The sequence below is a fragment of the Trachurus japonicus genome, chromosome 21 (assembly GCF_045865225.1).
Source record: "Trachurus japonicus isolate A0001 chromosome 21, Traja_1.0".
Classification (NCBI taxonomy): domain Eukaryota; kingdom Metazoa; phylum Chordata; class Actinopteri; order Carangiformes; family Carangidae; genus Trachurus; species Trachurus japonicus.
Genome location: NC_140927.1, coordinates 31,900,526 through 31,914,818, shown reverse-complemented (window position 1 = coordinate 31,914,818; position 14,293 = coordinate 31,900,526). Strand labels below are relative to the sequence as shown.

Sequence of the window (14,293 nt, the reverse complement as noted above, 5' to 3'; positions counted from 1 at the left end):
GCTTGAAATATAGACTTATTTAATTTTTTTCGGGACAATTTCGCATTTCGGGGCTTCAATACAAGACGGACATTACATACGAGCAGCATGGAGGTATTTGGATGTTTTTTGGTGTGTCTTTTTGTTACGAAGACAGTTGGTATCCATTTGCAACCGTCATATGGACATGCACTGCTACGCCGAGACCCCCTGTAACTCAGAGAAGCCACGGAGGACTCTGAAACTCTCTGAAATTTCAATTTTGGGTGAACTAGTGTCTTTGTCTCATTCCAGGTGAACCCCCCAGGGTGAGGTGAGGTGCTGTCTCTGTGTATGTGTGTGTGTGTGTGTGTGTGTGTGTTAGCTGTTAGCCGTTAGCTGCTGCTGACCAACCTGTCCGAGGGGGAGAAGGACATGCGCTCCTCACACGCCTCCCCCTCCAGGCCCAGACTGCTCCAGCTGCTGCTGTTCCCATTGCTGCTGGAGGAGAAGAGAGGAAAAGAGAGAGAGGAAGTGGAGCGGTGAGGCGGTGGCGGAGGGTTGGGTGGGTGTGTGTGGGGGGGTGTGGAGGGGGCAGCGACAGTCAGTGACGCCATCACATCATCATCAGCAGATGAGAGCGACAGGGAGATCAGCACATAATGAGCGGTTTCATCTGCTTCATCTGTAACGACCACATCCGTCGTCAAACAGACGCTCTGCTGCGGTCGCTCTGGTCTAAACCTTTAAACGTCAGGTGAAGCGCTCACATCGCAGCACAGGAGGATTGTGGGGGATTTTTTCCACCGCGAAGCCACTGAATCATCTTTCTGCGGTGTTGATGTTGAGACAATTTGTTGCTAAAGGCCTGAGACGTGAGATCACCGCATTCTTGTCCTCGCGTTAATCCACCACGTTAATCCTGTGGCTTCCACCGAGCTGCACCACAACAACATAACACATAACACACACACACCTAACACACACACACCTAACACACACACACACACATAACACACACTCTCTCTCTGTGTAATTAGTGGGTGATTAGCCTGCTGGCTGGAACCTGCAGCGCTCTCACTGAACGAAGGCACGGATGTTTCTGATATCTAAAAATAACCTCCATTAATCTGCATTACCTCAGCCGCCTCTTCATTCAGTCAATCATCATGTTTTTTATTTATTTTATTTATTTCTACCTCTTCCGTTGTTTCATCAGCTGAGTGGGGAACGGCTGCAGGATTTCTTGAAACTTTTCCGAAAATTGACGCCATTGGCAGTAATTTGAACGTATACTGACTAAAAAAAGTTATGTTATTCAGTCTCAGAACAAATATTTGTGTGTTTCTGGTGTTTGTTTCAAAATTTTGTAGGGCTGCAACTAACAATTGATTTCATTATCGATTAATCTGTTGATTATTTAAAGGGACAACGAGGAGTTTGCTTTGGTTATCAAAGAGTCTCATATTAATGTGGATGAATCTACGTTACCCACTTTTTAATAGGTCCATTTTCAATTAATATATCGTTTTGTCTTTATCGTTATTTTGTTATTATTATTATTAGTGGTGGAAATGCTGGGCTATTTTCGGTTTCGCGGACGCTCCCCGGCGGGTCATGGGAATAACGCCGCCGAATCGCCGTTTATGGTCGGAACTACGACGGTATCTGATCGTCTTCCAACCTCCGACTTTCATTCTTGATCAATGAAAACATTCTCGGCAAATGTTTTGGCTTTCGTCCGTCTTAGATTTCGTCCAAGAATTTCACTGTGCGCGGAGGCTCATGGGAAATGTAGTGTGAAAAAAAACACTTTGCTTTCCAAAACTCCTCGTTTTCCCTTTAAACGATTAATCGATTAGTTGTTTGGTCAATAAAATGTTTAAAAAACTCCTCGTTTTCCCTTTAAACTACTAATTAATTAGTTGTTTGGTCAATAAAATGTTTAAAAATGTTGAAAAATGTCAATCAGTGTTTCCCAAACCACAACACAATGTCCTCAAATGTCTTGTTTTGTCCACAAACCAAAGAGAGACTCAGTTTATTGTCATAAAGGAACAAAGACACCAGAAATATTCACATTTAAGAAGCTGGAATCAGAGAATTTTGACTTTTTTTCTTAAAAAAACGACTCAAATCGATTATTGGATTATCAAAATAGTTAATGATTAATTTAATACTATTGTGCGTTTAATCCATTAATTGTTGCAGCTTTAAAATGTTGTCCAATGGGGTTGTCCGTGGACTAATTTGTAGTTCTAGTTTTAGGGGTCCTTGATGTGAAAAGGTTTGAGAACCGCTGGTGTAATGAACTGCACATGGAGCTGGACTTTGTTCCTGAAGTGAGGAGGAGAGACACACCTTTAGAAAATATTATGATACATTAACTCTGGTGCTGTCGGCCAGAGGAGAGCTGCTAACGCTGCTGTTTTCTTTCAGTATCTTGGGAAAGAATCTCACATGTTGTCAGTTTTGCTTCTATAGAGATATAAAAAAATAAAAATACAAAAAATCCCTCTGCCAGAAATGTCAACAGCTCAGCAGCTCCCAGAGTCCTGAGACGAGAGCGTGACCCAACGGCCAAGCACTCTGTCACAACAACCGCTGCTCGCTGCTCGTCGTTGTGGTGGAGTTTCACAAACTTGGCCGCGCCGACAGCGACATAAATCTTCGACAACATATCCGTTTACAGGGGGGGGGTCGCTCATGTATAATATAATGCAACATTTGCACAAATCAAGAGAAAATTGCATTTTGGCAGCGAGGGCTCAAACCCCCGTACGGCGTGCACTGTGCTGCTGACCTTGGGAAACCTCCAATAATCTGGACTCGACCACAGGAGACTCCTACGAGCTACGACGGCTCTGAGCTGCAGACCGGTCGGAGAGAGAAATAAACTCCACTGCCTCTAAATGACACTTTTAAACACTGTGCACTATATATATACACTATATATACTATATATATTATATGCACGCTGCCACTGTGAAACTTTCTACCTCCTGTGACTCGGTTTCTTCTTTCTAATTTTACTCTTCTCATATATTCAGCCCATGATTACAGTACATTCTGACATTTTAAGAAAAGGCCAAATAAAGAAACACGTTCCACCTGTTGCACAAACACTGAGGGAAACTGAACACATTTGAAAACATGTTGATGGATGTTTTTCCCTCACAAAATTTTCATCTGACTTTAAATCATTAGGTTTTTATCTCCCTTCCTGACAAGGTAGCATGACAAACTTGGTCACACTGGAAACCTGAGGTTGTCCCGAATAAATTGATATCTCTATCTTTGGGCTCGCTCAAAATTTGAGCGTGCTACAGTCTTTGAAAGACAGTCTGACTGCCATTCCTGGCAACATTCCTGGTATCATAGGGGTACTAAAACACTACAAAAAACACATTTTGGACAGGTTTTGTTCCGGGGATCATCCAAATCTCTATTTTAGAGGTTCCAAGGATGCAAAAAATCCAGACTAGAAAAAAAAAAGGGGGGTGGTTCTCAAAGTCCCTGAGAGGGTTCAAGGGGGTCAACAACTTTGTCGCAAAATTGTACAAAATTCTGTTTTTTTTCCCAGAATGATTACATTTTTTCCAGAAATTTCTTGAAACTTTTCCAAAAATTGATGCCATGGGCAGTAGTTTGAACGTACACTGACTGTACACTGTGACTCGGTTTCTTCTTTCTAATTTTACTCTTCTCATATATTCAACCCATGATTACGGTACATTCTGACATTTTAAGAAAAGGCCAAATAAAGAAACACGTTCCACCTGTTGCACAAACACTGAGGGAAACTGAACTGGTCTGTTCTCACAACTCACAACTCTTCCTCCTGCTACATAAACCAAGAGTTTCTACTGACGACCACATGGACCCAGATCCTCCGACTCTTTCAGCTCATTCTCATTCACTCCCGTTTGTCCCGTTTCCTGTCACTCTCCTCTGTTTCCTTTTCTACTCATTTACATTTCTAAAGGTTTCCCTGCAGAGCTGCACTGAGGAAATATGGTAATAATGATAAAAGTTATTCACTGTTTAAACAGTAAAAGAGTCACTGATAGAGATACAGATTTGTTTGGATTTGTCAAGTGTTTGAGGATCATTGCAAAAAATATTGGTTACTTGGTCTCTACAATTTGTTATTCCCTTCGCAAAAATCCTAAAAAAAAAAAGTGATAGTACTGCAAACCTGAGCTGAATCGTCTCATGTTTTGTAAGAACAAACTTGTTCCTGTGAAATAGTGAAAATATGTGGCGTATAAAATCAGATACACTCACGAGGTCTGCACAAAGTTTTATAATATTTGGCAGCCTTTCTTAATATATTACTGTAAACCTCTGCTGTCATTTTGTTTCATTTGAGTTATTTATCTGTTGTTGTGTTTTGTTTTTAATGTCTGGCTCTGTGAACTCTGTATTTTATACTGATAATACGTCTGGTTTCTAAAGGAACGATGGCGTTGGAGGGGTTACGTTTCCTGTTTTTGTTTTGTTGGACTTGTGTTGAATTTTAAATTGTAAACTGAATTGAAATTGATGGACTTTGGACATTTATTAGATAATATAAAAAAAAAAAGTCAATGGTCAATTGTGCCTGTCACTTCCTGACGAAGGCTCTCAGCCAAAACGCGTCGAAGCGTCCTTTTTTAACTATGTTTGACCCTTAATACAATAATAAAGGCATTTTAAATTTCTCATACAAGATGAGTGCCTCGGCCTTTTCTCTTTTTTCTAAAAAAAAAAAAAAAAAACTAAATTGAATTGAATTGAAAAAACTAAATAAAAATAAAAATCAGATATACAATGTTAAAATCAAGATTTATTTATTGCTGTAGTTAAACCATAAAGTGTCCACTAACAGTAGCAGCAGCTCTGCAGGTGTGTGTGTGTGTGTGTGTGTGTGTGTGTGTACCTGTCACTGAGGTGGAGGAAGCTGCTGTTGTCGTCCAGATGTTCGTCCTCGAAGCTCAGGTTGGACCAGCTGCCCAGACTGTCGTCGCCCACGCTGAGCTGCTGGGACACGGTCGACTCGGTGGCGTCTCTCCCCGGGGAGCTGGACACACACACACACACACACACACGTGTTACACTTAAGCAATATATCACGACAGGCTGCGATATATCCTCATTATACTACGCCCCTTAATTATAAAGTGGTTACTAGGGGCTGACCCGATTATCATATTTTGATAATCGAAGCTTCGCGGACATAAAATCGATCAAAATCGAAGCTTCGACGGCCGGCGGGGTCGTAGCGGAAATAATGGAAGTAATGACAAAAAAACACTGCATATCTCCAAAATCAGGCAGGTGCAAAGCAGCCTACTCATTTTAATGTAGCAACTGCCGGTGAGAACCGTGTCAAAAAGGAAAAGAGGAAGAAAAAAAACAAAACAATCGATCACGGACTTCATGATCGATTACCATGGCAACGAACGAAGCTTCGATTTTTTTGGGTCAGCCCCAGTGGTTACCAATATTGACAGTATGAAAGAGGGATATGCAATCAATTTCATGTAGTTTTATTCAACCAGAAATACATATTATCCAATAAAATAGCCTCACTGTGAAAAAACTAGTCCCACCTCTCCAGCCGTTAGCTCCAAGTAGCTCTGAATCTCGTCTTTTCCTCAGCTTTTTTTTCAGGTGAAAGTCACGGCTCAATTCCCCTCTTCCATTGTTAAAGGGACAGTTCATCCAAAATTGAAATTTCCATGTCCATGTCCATACGGTTGCAAATGGATACCAACTGTCTTTGTAACAAAAAGACACACCAAAAAACATCCAAATCCATGCTGCTCGTATGTAATGTCCGTCTTGTATTGAAGCCCCGAAATGCGAAATTGTTCTGAAAAAAATTAAATAAGTCTATATTTCAAGCTTGTAATGGAAGCTCCTCTTCCTGGTTCGTCAAATTTAGACAAACTGGGAAGAGGAGCTTCGAGAAGCTTCCGCTACAAACAAGCTTGAAATATAGACTTATTAAATTTTTTTCGGGACAATTTCACATTTCGGGGCTTCAATAGAAGACGGACATTACATACGAGCAGCATGGAGGTATTTGGATACCATCATCATTTGGTGTCTTTTTGTTACGAAGACAGTTGGTATCCATTAGCAACCGTTATATGGACATGCACTGCTACGCCGAGACCCCCTGTAACTCAGAGAAGCCACGGAGGACTCTGAAACTTCTCCCAGCCCTTATTAGTCCACATGAGGGGGAGGAGATAATGAGTGAAATTTCAATTTTGGGTGAACTATCCCTTTAACCCTACAGAGGTGAAAGTTCACCTTAAACATGTCAATTCAACTACTTTAATCCATTTTTTAACATCGGAAAAACAACTTACTGTCTTTTGCTACGGACTGCAACAGTCCGTTGTCATGGATACATGACAACAAACTTCCATTCATTCCAGTCAGAGCGATTGACGCGGAGTGATAGCCTACGCTGTGATAAGGCTTTAGAATAGTAGCCCACGGTTAACAACCAATCAGATCGCCGGATTTCACCTTTCCGTTTTATAATCACACATTCACGATGCTGACCCTCTGTGTGTGTGTGTGTGTGTGTGTGCGTGTGTGTTTACCCGGCGTTGGCGGCCGTCTGGCAGGCGTTGGACAGCGCCGACGTCATGATCTCGGCCGTCAGACTCTCGGCGTAGCTGGCCCCGTCGTGGCCGATGCCGCTGTCGGCGTTCAGGCTGGTGTTGCTCAGCTCGCGCTTGGCCGTCTCCATCGCCATGGAGACCATCCCCTCCGCGAACGCCGCCCGGTGGTCCAGGTCGATGTGGATCTTGGGGATGTCGAGGACGTTTCCTCTCTGCCTCCTGTGCACGGAGCTGCTGCTGCTGCCGACGGCGACGGCGTTGGCGACGGCGGTCTGGTGGTGGTGATGATGGCGGCGGCTGTGTTTGGTGCAGAACGGACACTCCTCTACCCGACAGTAGCGACACGTCCTCTCCCCCAGCGCCACGCCTCCTCCTCCTCCTCCTCCTCCTCCTCCTCCTCCTGCTCCTCCCTGGATCAGCCGCTGGGCGTGGGAGTGTCGGTCGTAGCGGAACGTGCTCCTCTGATGATGCTCCCGGGCCGGATGTCCGGCCGACGCCAGGCCCATCTTCAGAGTGTCGTCTACGATCTTCCCGGCGTAGTGTTCGATGACCTGCAGGAGTTTAATTTTATTGTATTTATCAGGGTTCCCACTCTTTTGACATGACATTTTTTTCTGACATTTTCAGCTGCTACAGAGAACAAGAATATTTGTCTTATTTCTAGTCAAAATGTCATTTCTGGTCAAAACAAATCTCATTCTACTTAAAAAGCAGCTTGTTTTTAGACACTTTTTAACTTCTTTCAAGCATATTTTCACTTGAAATAAGTAGAAAAATCTGATAGTGGAGCAAGTTTTTCTTTCTTATTACAAGACTACAAGACAAACTTGCTTTCACTGGCAGATTTTTCTACTTATTTCAAGTGAAAATTTGTTTGAAACAAGTGAAAATGATCTAAAAACAAGTTCATTTTTAGGTGATGAGTCTTATTTTAGGTGGAAAGAGATTAGTTTTGACTAGAAATGAGACATTTTGACAAGAAATAAGACAAATATTCTTGGAAAGATTTTGAGTTTTTGCAGTGTAAAATGGGTCTAACTTTAGATATGTTTCTAAGACGGTAGAAAACAGTCTTAGACAACAACCTTCCTCTTGCTGCTGCTCCTCCTCCTCCTCTTCCTACTCTTTTGACATGACATTTTTTCTGACATTTTCAGCTGCTACAGTCTGACAGACATGTTACTAGGCCTTACACATCGCCCCGTCTCATTCATGCTTTGGAGAAGTTGTAGTTCGACAGTTGTACTTTATTTTGTACATTCAACCAGTTTGTTTCTATATTTATTATTTTCTCTCACCCCAAGAAATTTGATTTTAAGATGTAGAGTCTGTGGCTCTAACTTATCTATGAAATAATATCTCATGTGCTTAGAAATTAAGAAAAAACGCAAAAACATGTTGTTTTTGTTTTTAAACCACATCTAAAACTGCTCTCTTTTCTCGCTGGGCACATCTTTGGAAAACAAATCCTTAGCAGGGTCTGAAAAAGTCAAACAGAGCTCTGGTAGCTGATGTCACCATGTGATAAATGATTTTCAAGGACAACTCAAGCTTTTCCAGGACATTTGACCCTTTTTCTCAATTTCCATGTGTTTTTCATGACTGGATAATTGGTCAACCATTTTCCAGGTTTTCCAGGTTTTCCAGGACGCGTGGGAACCCTGGTTTATGTGTCATACACCAGTGAAGGTGTCTAGCCTCGAAGGGCGAACAGGACACAGATATCACACTCACTGTCAGCAGAGGAAAAACAAAACTAAACCACATGCAGCGCCTCGCAAAAGTCTTTTCACCTTACAAACACAAACTTAAAGCAACACTAAGGAACTTTTCAACCTTCATATAATATTTTCATAACTTTTGTGATGGTACATCGACTTCCAACAGGTTGAATGACACCTCTGTCATGGCCTGAGGGGGTCTGTATCATTATGGTCTGTATGGCCTTCACTAGCACTAAGCAGCTTTGAGGAGCATGGTAGGAACCCGGCTCTCACTTAAGTTTCACTTTCACTTCTGCGAGTCACGAGGAGGAGGGAGCAGCAATGCGGCACCTTTCTGTCGGATTGTGTCTGTGTGTTTACTGTGAAATGATCCTCTGGAAACAGAAACTTAGTCTGGACGTCTTCTGTTCATTTCCATGCACCGGGAGATCAGGATGTTTACGGCGCTACGTGCTAGTGCTCATGAGAAATGGAGTCTTCCTGCAGGCAAAACACTACCGCTTTGGGCCACTGGCGCCGCCAAACTCAACCAAAACTGAAAGTTCTTTAGTACTGCTTTAAAGGATAATTACCGTTTTTTTTACAACCTGGACCTTATTTCTAGCATAAAATCCGATCATTTCTTCCCCCAGATAACTTTGGTGTCATTACAAGTGGTTGTGATGAAATGAGCTCCAGCCGAGAGCCGCGTATATCCGTATGATGGAGTCTACAGGGCAGCAGAATGCAGCCTCTAAATAACACATTATCTGCAGAGAAACTCCTTCATTTCACCAATATTTAGTTATGCTAGGCTAGTGCTATTCCCCTCTGAGTCCGGGGTTAGCTGCTATCAACATCCGACCAGGGTCTGTAGGTTGACCTACTGACCTCTGACCTGGATGATGTCATCTTTGAGCTTGTTGCTACCGCTAATGCTACAGTTTCTGCGTGTTTCCGACTTGTCAGAACAAAATGAGCAGCTGGATGAAGTTCAGCTTCCACAGGCTTCCTCTCCTCAACCTGGACTCACTAAAGCTCCGGCTAGTTGAGATAAAAATGGACCCGAATGCCGAAGCAGAATGATTATTATCAGAATGAGCCGCGTGTAGCTGAACCTCTTCTGTCCCAGTCTCAAGTCTTTTTCTGCCTCTAACAGCTTTTCCTCCAGGACTGTCCTGTATTTAGCTCCATCCATCTTCCATCAGCTGAGGAAAAGCCTCCCCACAGTCTGATGCTGCCACCACCATGTTTCACTGTGGGGATGGTGCGTTCAGGTTCATGTGCAGCGTTAGGTTTCCACCACACATAGCAGTGTTTTGCATGTTAGACCATAGAGTTCAGTTTTGGTCACCATGTGTCATTTTCCTTCCACTTTTATGATGTGCTAGAATAATTATGTGCTACTTTGTGTTGGTCTGTCACATAAAATGCCAATAAAATACATTTAACTTTGTGGTTGTGATGTGACAAAATGTGGAAAAGTTCAAGGGGTGTGAATACTTTTACAAGGCGCTGTACTGTAGATTTGCACATTTCAAGTAGAATTCACACAAATAATTCATCCCTTCTTAATTTCCAAGCACTTTTTTATGAAAGTAGCTATAGTAAAGACCTCCTCTCTGAAAAACCATTCCAACTTAACCTCATCGATCATCAGTCCAAAACAACTCAGGCTTTACACTGAAATAAAAGCTGTCTGGTTTCGTCATATCAGGGCTCCAGACTGCCCCTAAATGGAGGCATTTTGCCCCTTAAATTTGAGACAGTGCAAGTAAATCTTTCATCTACTTGCACATGTGCAACCAGTATTGTATTTTTTTTTTTTTACACTGGTTAAATGTGGAGGGGACGACTCAAAGAATTGGGTGTCTTTACACGACCATGAATGAAAAGGAAATGTGAATATTTTGCCCTGCAAGTCGATTTATGCCACTAAATGTTCTGCTTGTGCTCCTAAAATTTTAAGTCGGGGGCCGCTGCTCCTAGTAAAACAAAAGTTAGTCTGGATCCCTGCATATAATGGACAATGAAACAAGAAATTAAGTTCATCCTCCTCAATCACGTTCACAGGTGCATCTCAATAAACTAGAATATCATGGAAAAGTCAATTTCCATTGAGTTCAGTGAGTTGGTCTTTTGTAATATTCAATTTTTTTGAGATACTGAATTTTAGGTTTTCATTAAATATGAAGCCATAATTAAAAGAAATTAAATAAATAAAGACATGACATGTTTCATTCTGTGTGTAATGCATCTTTATTAGGGGTGGGAATCTTTTACTATCTCACGATTCGATTCGATTCTGATTTTTGGGGCTACGATTCGATTCAAAATGGATTTTCGATTCAAAACGATTTGATTCCTAATGATTTCTGCTTCAGTCTGTCGGTGTTAAAGGATCCTCATGATCTAAACCAGTCTGCTTTGCAAGACAGAATGACTGAAGTGTCTTTTTCACATTTATTGAGTTTTAAACATTTATCCATGCTTAGATGAAATTGTTGAAACTGTTGCATATCACATATTGCTTAAAGCAGAAGTAAGCGATCCGGTGGTTTTGTCTAACTTCCTGTCAGCCGATGGAGTTAGCAGTCCCCGCCCTCGTCCCTACGTCACCACATTCACGCGCATCCCTTGGCTGCACACACAGAGAGGACCGCCCCTTTATGCCGTTCTCTCTCCTCATTGGATAAAGGTTGTAGGATACAAGGAAAGTTTTCTCAAACACTCTATGTAAGTGATTGCTGTCGGAAGATGTAACTATTTAAGACTTATATTAACACAAATATTCCGCTTACTTCTGCTTTAAGTAACAAAATTAAAAGTGCCTCTTTATTTAAAAAAAAATAGTGCAGTTAAACACGCTGCCTTTTAAATTCTAAGGAAATGGAGGCCGACAGCCAGCAGATTTGTTTAATTTTTTTATTTTTAAAAACCGATTTTGGGACATTTTATATCGATTCTGAATCGTATTAAATGAGAATTGCGATTCTTATGTGAATAGATTTTTTGGCACACCCCTAATCTATATAATGTGTTAGTTTGGCTTTTTGAATCTAATTACTAACATGAATAAACTTGGTAACACTTTGCAACGTTGACATTGTTTGAGATGTCCTTGTTATGAGAACTTGACATCATTTTTAAAGTTTGGCAATTACTGTAGGTCTGCTATGACAGTTTAAATTGTCTTTATGTCAAGTTGTCAGAACAAAAACATCTCAAACAATGTCAAGTTTGCATCAAAAGTGACATAACTTACCCAATGACACTTAACGACAGCTGTCATAAGTATTCATTGATGTTTATGACAGCTGTTGTGTCATGGTTATGACAGTGTTATGTCAGTCTTATGAATACCTATTCAAGTAAAGTGTTACCGTAAACTTTTCCATGATATTCCGATTGACTGAGATGCCCGTGTAGATTGCATCCAGTACAGTTCAGTACCTGCATCACCCTGTTGCCGTAGCTGCCACCGCCACCGCCGCCGTCGTACAGGCTGCCCGTGCTGTGGTAGTGCCTGCTCTTCCCCTCCTTGGACAGCAGGGGGCAGGAGAAGGAGTTCCTGATCAGACTCTCCGCCATGTCCTCCAGCCGGGACTTCTTGTAGAGGCAGGAGTCGGTGAGGGACTTGGGCAGGCGCGCGGCGGTCAGGTGCAGCTTGCGCGTGACGTCGCAGGTGATGTTGTAGGCCAGAGACTCGGCGAAGTTGACCAGGTCCATGTAGCGGCTCTGACTCCGCTCCTCCGAGTCTCTGCAGCAGCAGCGAGCGTCTTCCAGCGGTCCTACACATGGGAAATTTTAATTAAATTACCGGTAACCCTTCTCAGAAAAGAAAAATTCAAATAATTGTGACATTTGAGTAATTATTAGATGTGTAACATGTAAATAAATTATGCAATAAATTGTTTGTTTCCATTATTCTGAATTTGTATGCAAATTATTCCCAGGAGAAGAAGGGTACAATAGTGCATACAAATAATAATTAACCCAAATGACTTTGCATAAGACCAAACCCCATATAAGTATTAAGATAAATATATTTCCATACAATAGCTTCCATTTTCCATACTTTTCCAGACCTGGAAATGTGTAAAATCAAATTCCATACTCTCCATACTTGCGTACACAAGAAAAAAACTCAAAATCTTTCCAAGAATATTTGTCTTATTTCTTGTCAAAATGTCTAATTTCTAGTCAAAACTAATCTCTTTCCACTTAAAATAAGACTCATCATCTAAAGATTTACTTGTTTTTAGATCATTTTCACTTCTTTTAAACAAATTTTCACTTGAAATAAGTAGAAAAATCTGCCAGTGAAAGTTTTTTATGCTTGTAATAAGGAAGAAAAACTTGCTCCACTATCAGATTTTTCTAGTTTTTCTAGTTTTCAAGTGAAAACATGCTTGAAAGAAAGAAAAAGTGTCTAAAAACAAGCAAATTATCATGTGACGTGTCTTATTTTGAGTATAATTTGATTTGTTTTGACTAGAAATGACATTTTGACTAGAAATAAGACAAATATTCTTGGTAAGATTTTGAGTTTTTGCAGCGTAGGAACCCTGGTCCTCACCCGACAGCAGCGACGAGGACGATGACGACGACGACTCTGCTCTGTCTTTAGGAGACGACGCCTCGCTGCTCGACGTGGACGTTGACGAGGACGACGCTGAAGCTCGCCACTCGTCGGGCAGCGACTTGGAGGAGTGGAGGAGGAGGAGGCGGCTGCTGCTGCTGGACGAGCGCTGCTGCTGCTGCTGCTGCTGCTGCTTGATCTTGCGGCTGGCGTGCGCGAGGCCCTGCTTGATGGAGCGGTAGGCGAGGCGGCTGGCGTACTGATCCAGGACCAGCTCGCGGCTGCCGCTCTCCTTCTTCAGCACGCGGATGAGGTAGCCGGCGTACTCGTCCGTCACGCTCTCGCAGCTGGGATACTCCGAGGACAGGCCGGAGGAGGAGCTGCAGCCGGAAAAAAAGTTCAAGGGGTGTGAATACTTTTGCAAGGCGCTGTACTGTAGATTTGCACATTTCAAGTAGAATTCACACAAATAATTCATCCTTTCTTAATTTCCAAGCACTTTTTTATGAAAGTAGCTATAGTAAAGACCTCCTCTCTTAGAAACCATTCCAACTTAATCTCATCGATCATCAGTCCAAAACAACTCAGGCTTCACACTGAAATAAAAGCTGCACTGCAAAAACTCAAAATCTTACCAAGAATATTTGTCTTATTTCTAGTCAAAACAATCCCATTATACTGAAAATAAGACTCATCACATAAAAAGCAGCTTGTTTTTGACACTTTTTAACTTCTTTCAAGCATATTTTCACTTGAAATAAGTAGAAAAATCTGAAATTTTTCTTTCTTATTACAAGCACACAAAAAACTTGCTTTCACTGGCAGATTTTTCTACTTATTTTAAGTAAAAATTTGTTTGAAATAAGTGAAGTTATTTTTTTATTTTTTTATTTTAAATGAAAAGAGATTAGTTTTGACTAGAAATTAGACAAATATTCTTGGAAAGATTTTGAGTTTTTGCAGTGTGCCTGGTTTCGTCATATCAGGGCTCCAGACTGCCCCTAAATGGAGGCATTTTGCCCCTTAAATTTGAGACAGTGCAAGTAAATCTTTCATCTACTTGCACATGTGCAACCAGTATTATTATTATTTTTTTTACACTGTTTGAATGTGGAAGGGACGACTCAAAGAATTGGGTGTCTGTCTTTACACATGGCAGGCAAATTTGTGTGACGACCATGAATGAAAAGGAAATGTGAATATTTTGCCCTGCAAGTCGATTTATGCCCCTAATTTTTCTGCTTGCGCTCCTAAAATTTCAAGTCAGGGGCCGCTGTGCTCCTAGTAAAACAAAGTTAGTCTGGATCCCTGCATATAACGGACAATGAAACAAGAAATTAAGTTCATCCTCAATCATCCTCAATTCGTTTGTTCACAGATATCTATGTGAACAAACGAACACAACAGACAAACGGATGTGTAGGGAT

The 14,293-nt window shown here is 41.5% G+C and overlaps 1 protein-coding gene across 1 annotated transcript in view; it reads right to left on the bottom strand.

Moving 5' to 3' along the window:
* akap11 (A kinase (PRKA) anchor protein 11) overlaps window positions 1-14,293 on the bottom strand; it is a 59,959-nt gene that overhangs the window by 8,387 nt on the left and 37,279 nt on the right. The window contains exons 16-20 of the mRNA XM_085765057.1: window positions 12,864-13,246; window positions 11,738-12,075; window positions 6,561-7,132; window positions 4,880-5,020; window positions 373-459 (exon numbers count right to left, since the gene is read on the bottom strand). Coding sequence (XP_085621183.1) covers window positions 373-459; window positions 4,880-5,020; window positions 6,561-7,132; window positions 11,738-12,075; window positions 12,864-13,246 — 1,521 coding nt within the window. The remainder of the gene's footprint in view (window positions 1-372; window positions 460-4,879; window positions 5,021-6,560; window positions 7,133-11,737; window positions 12,076-12,863; window positions 13,247-14,293) is intronic.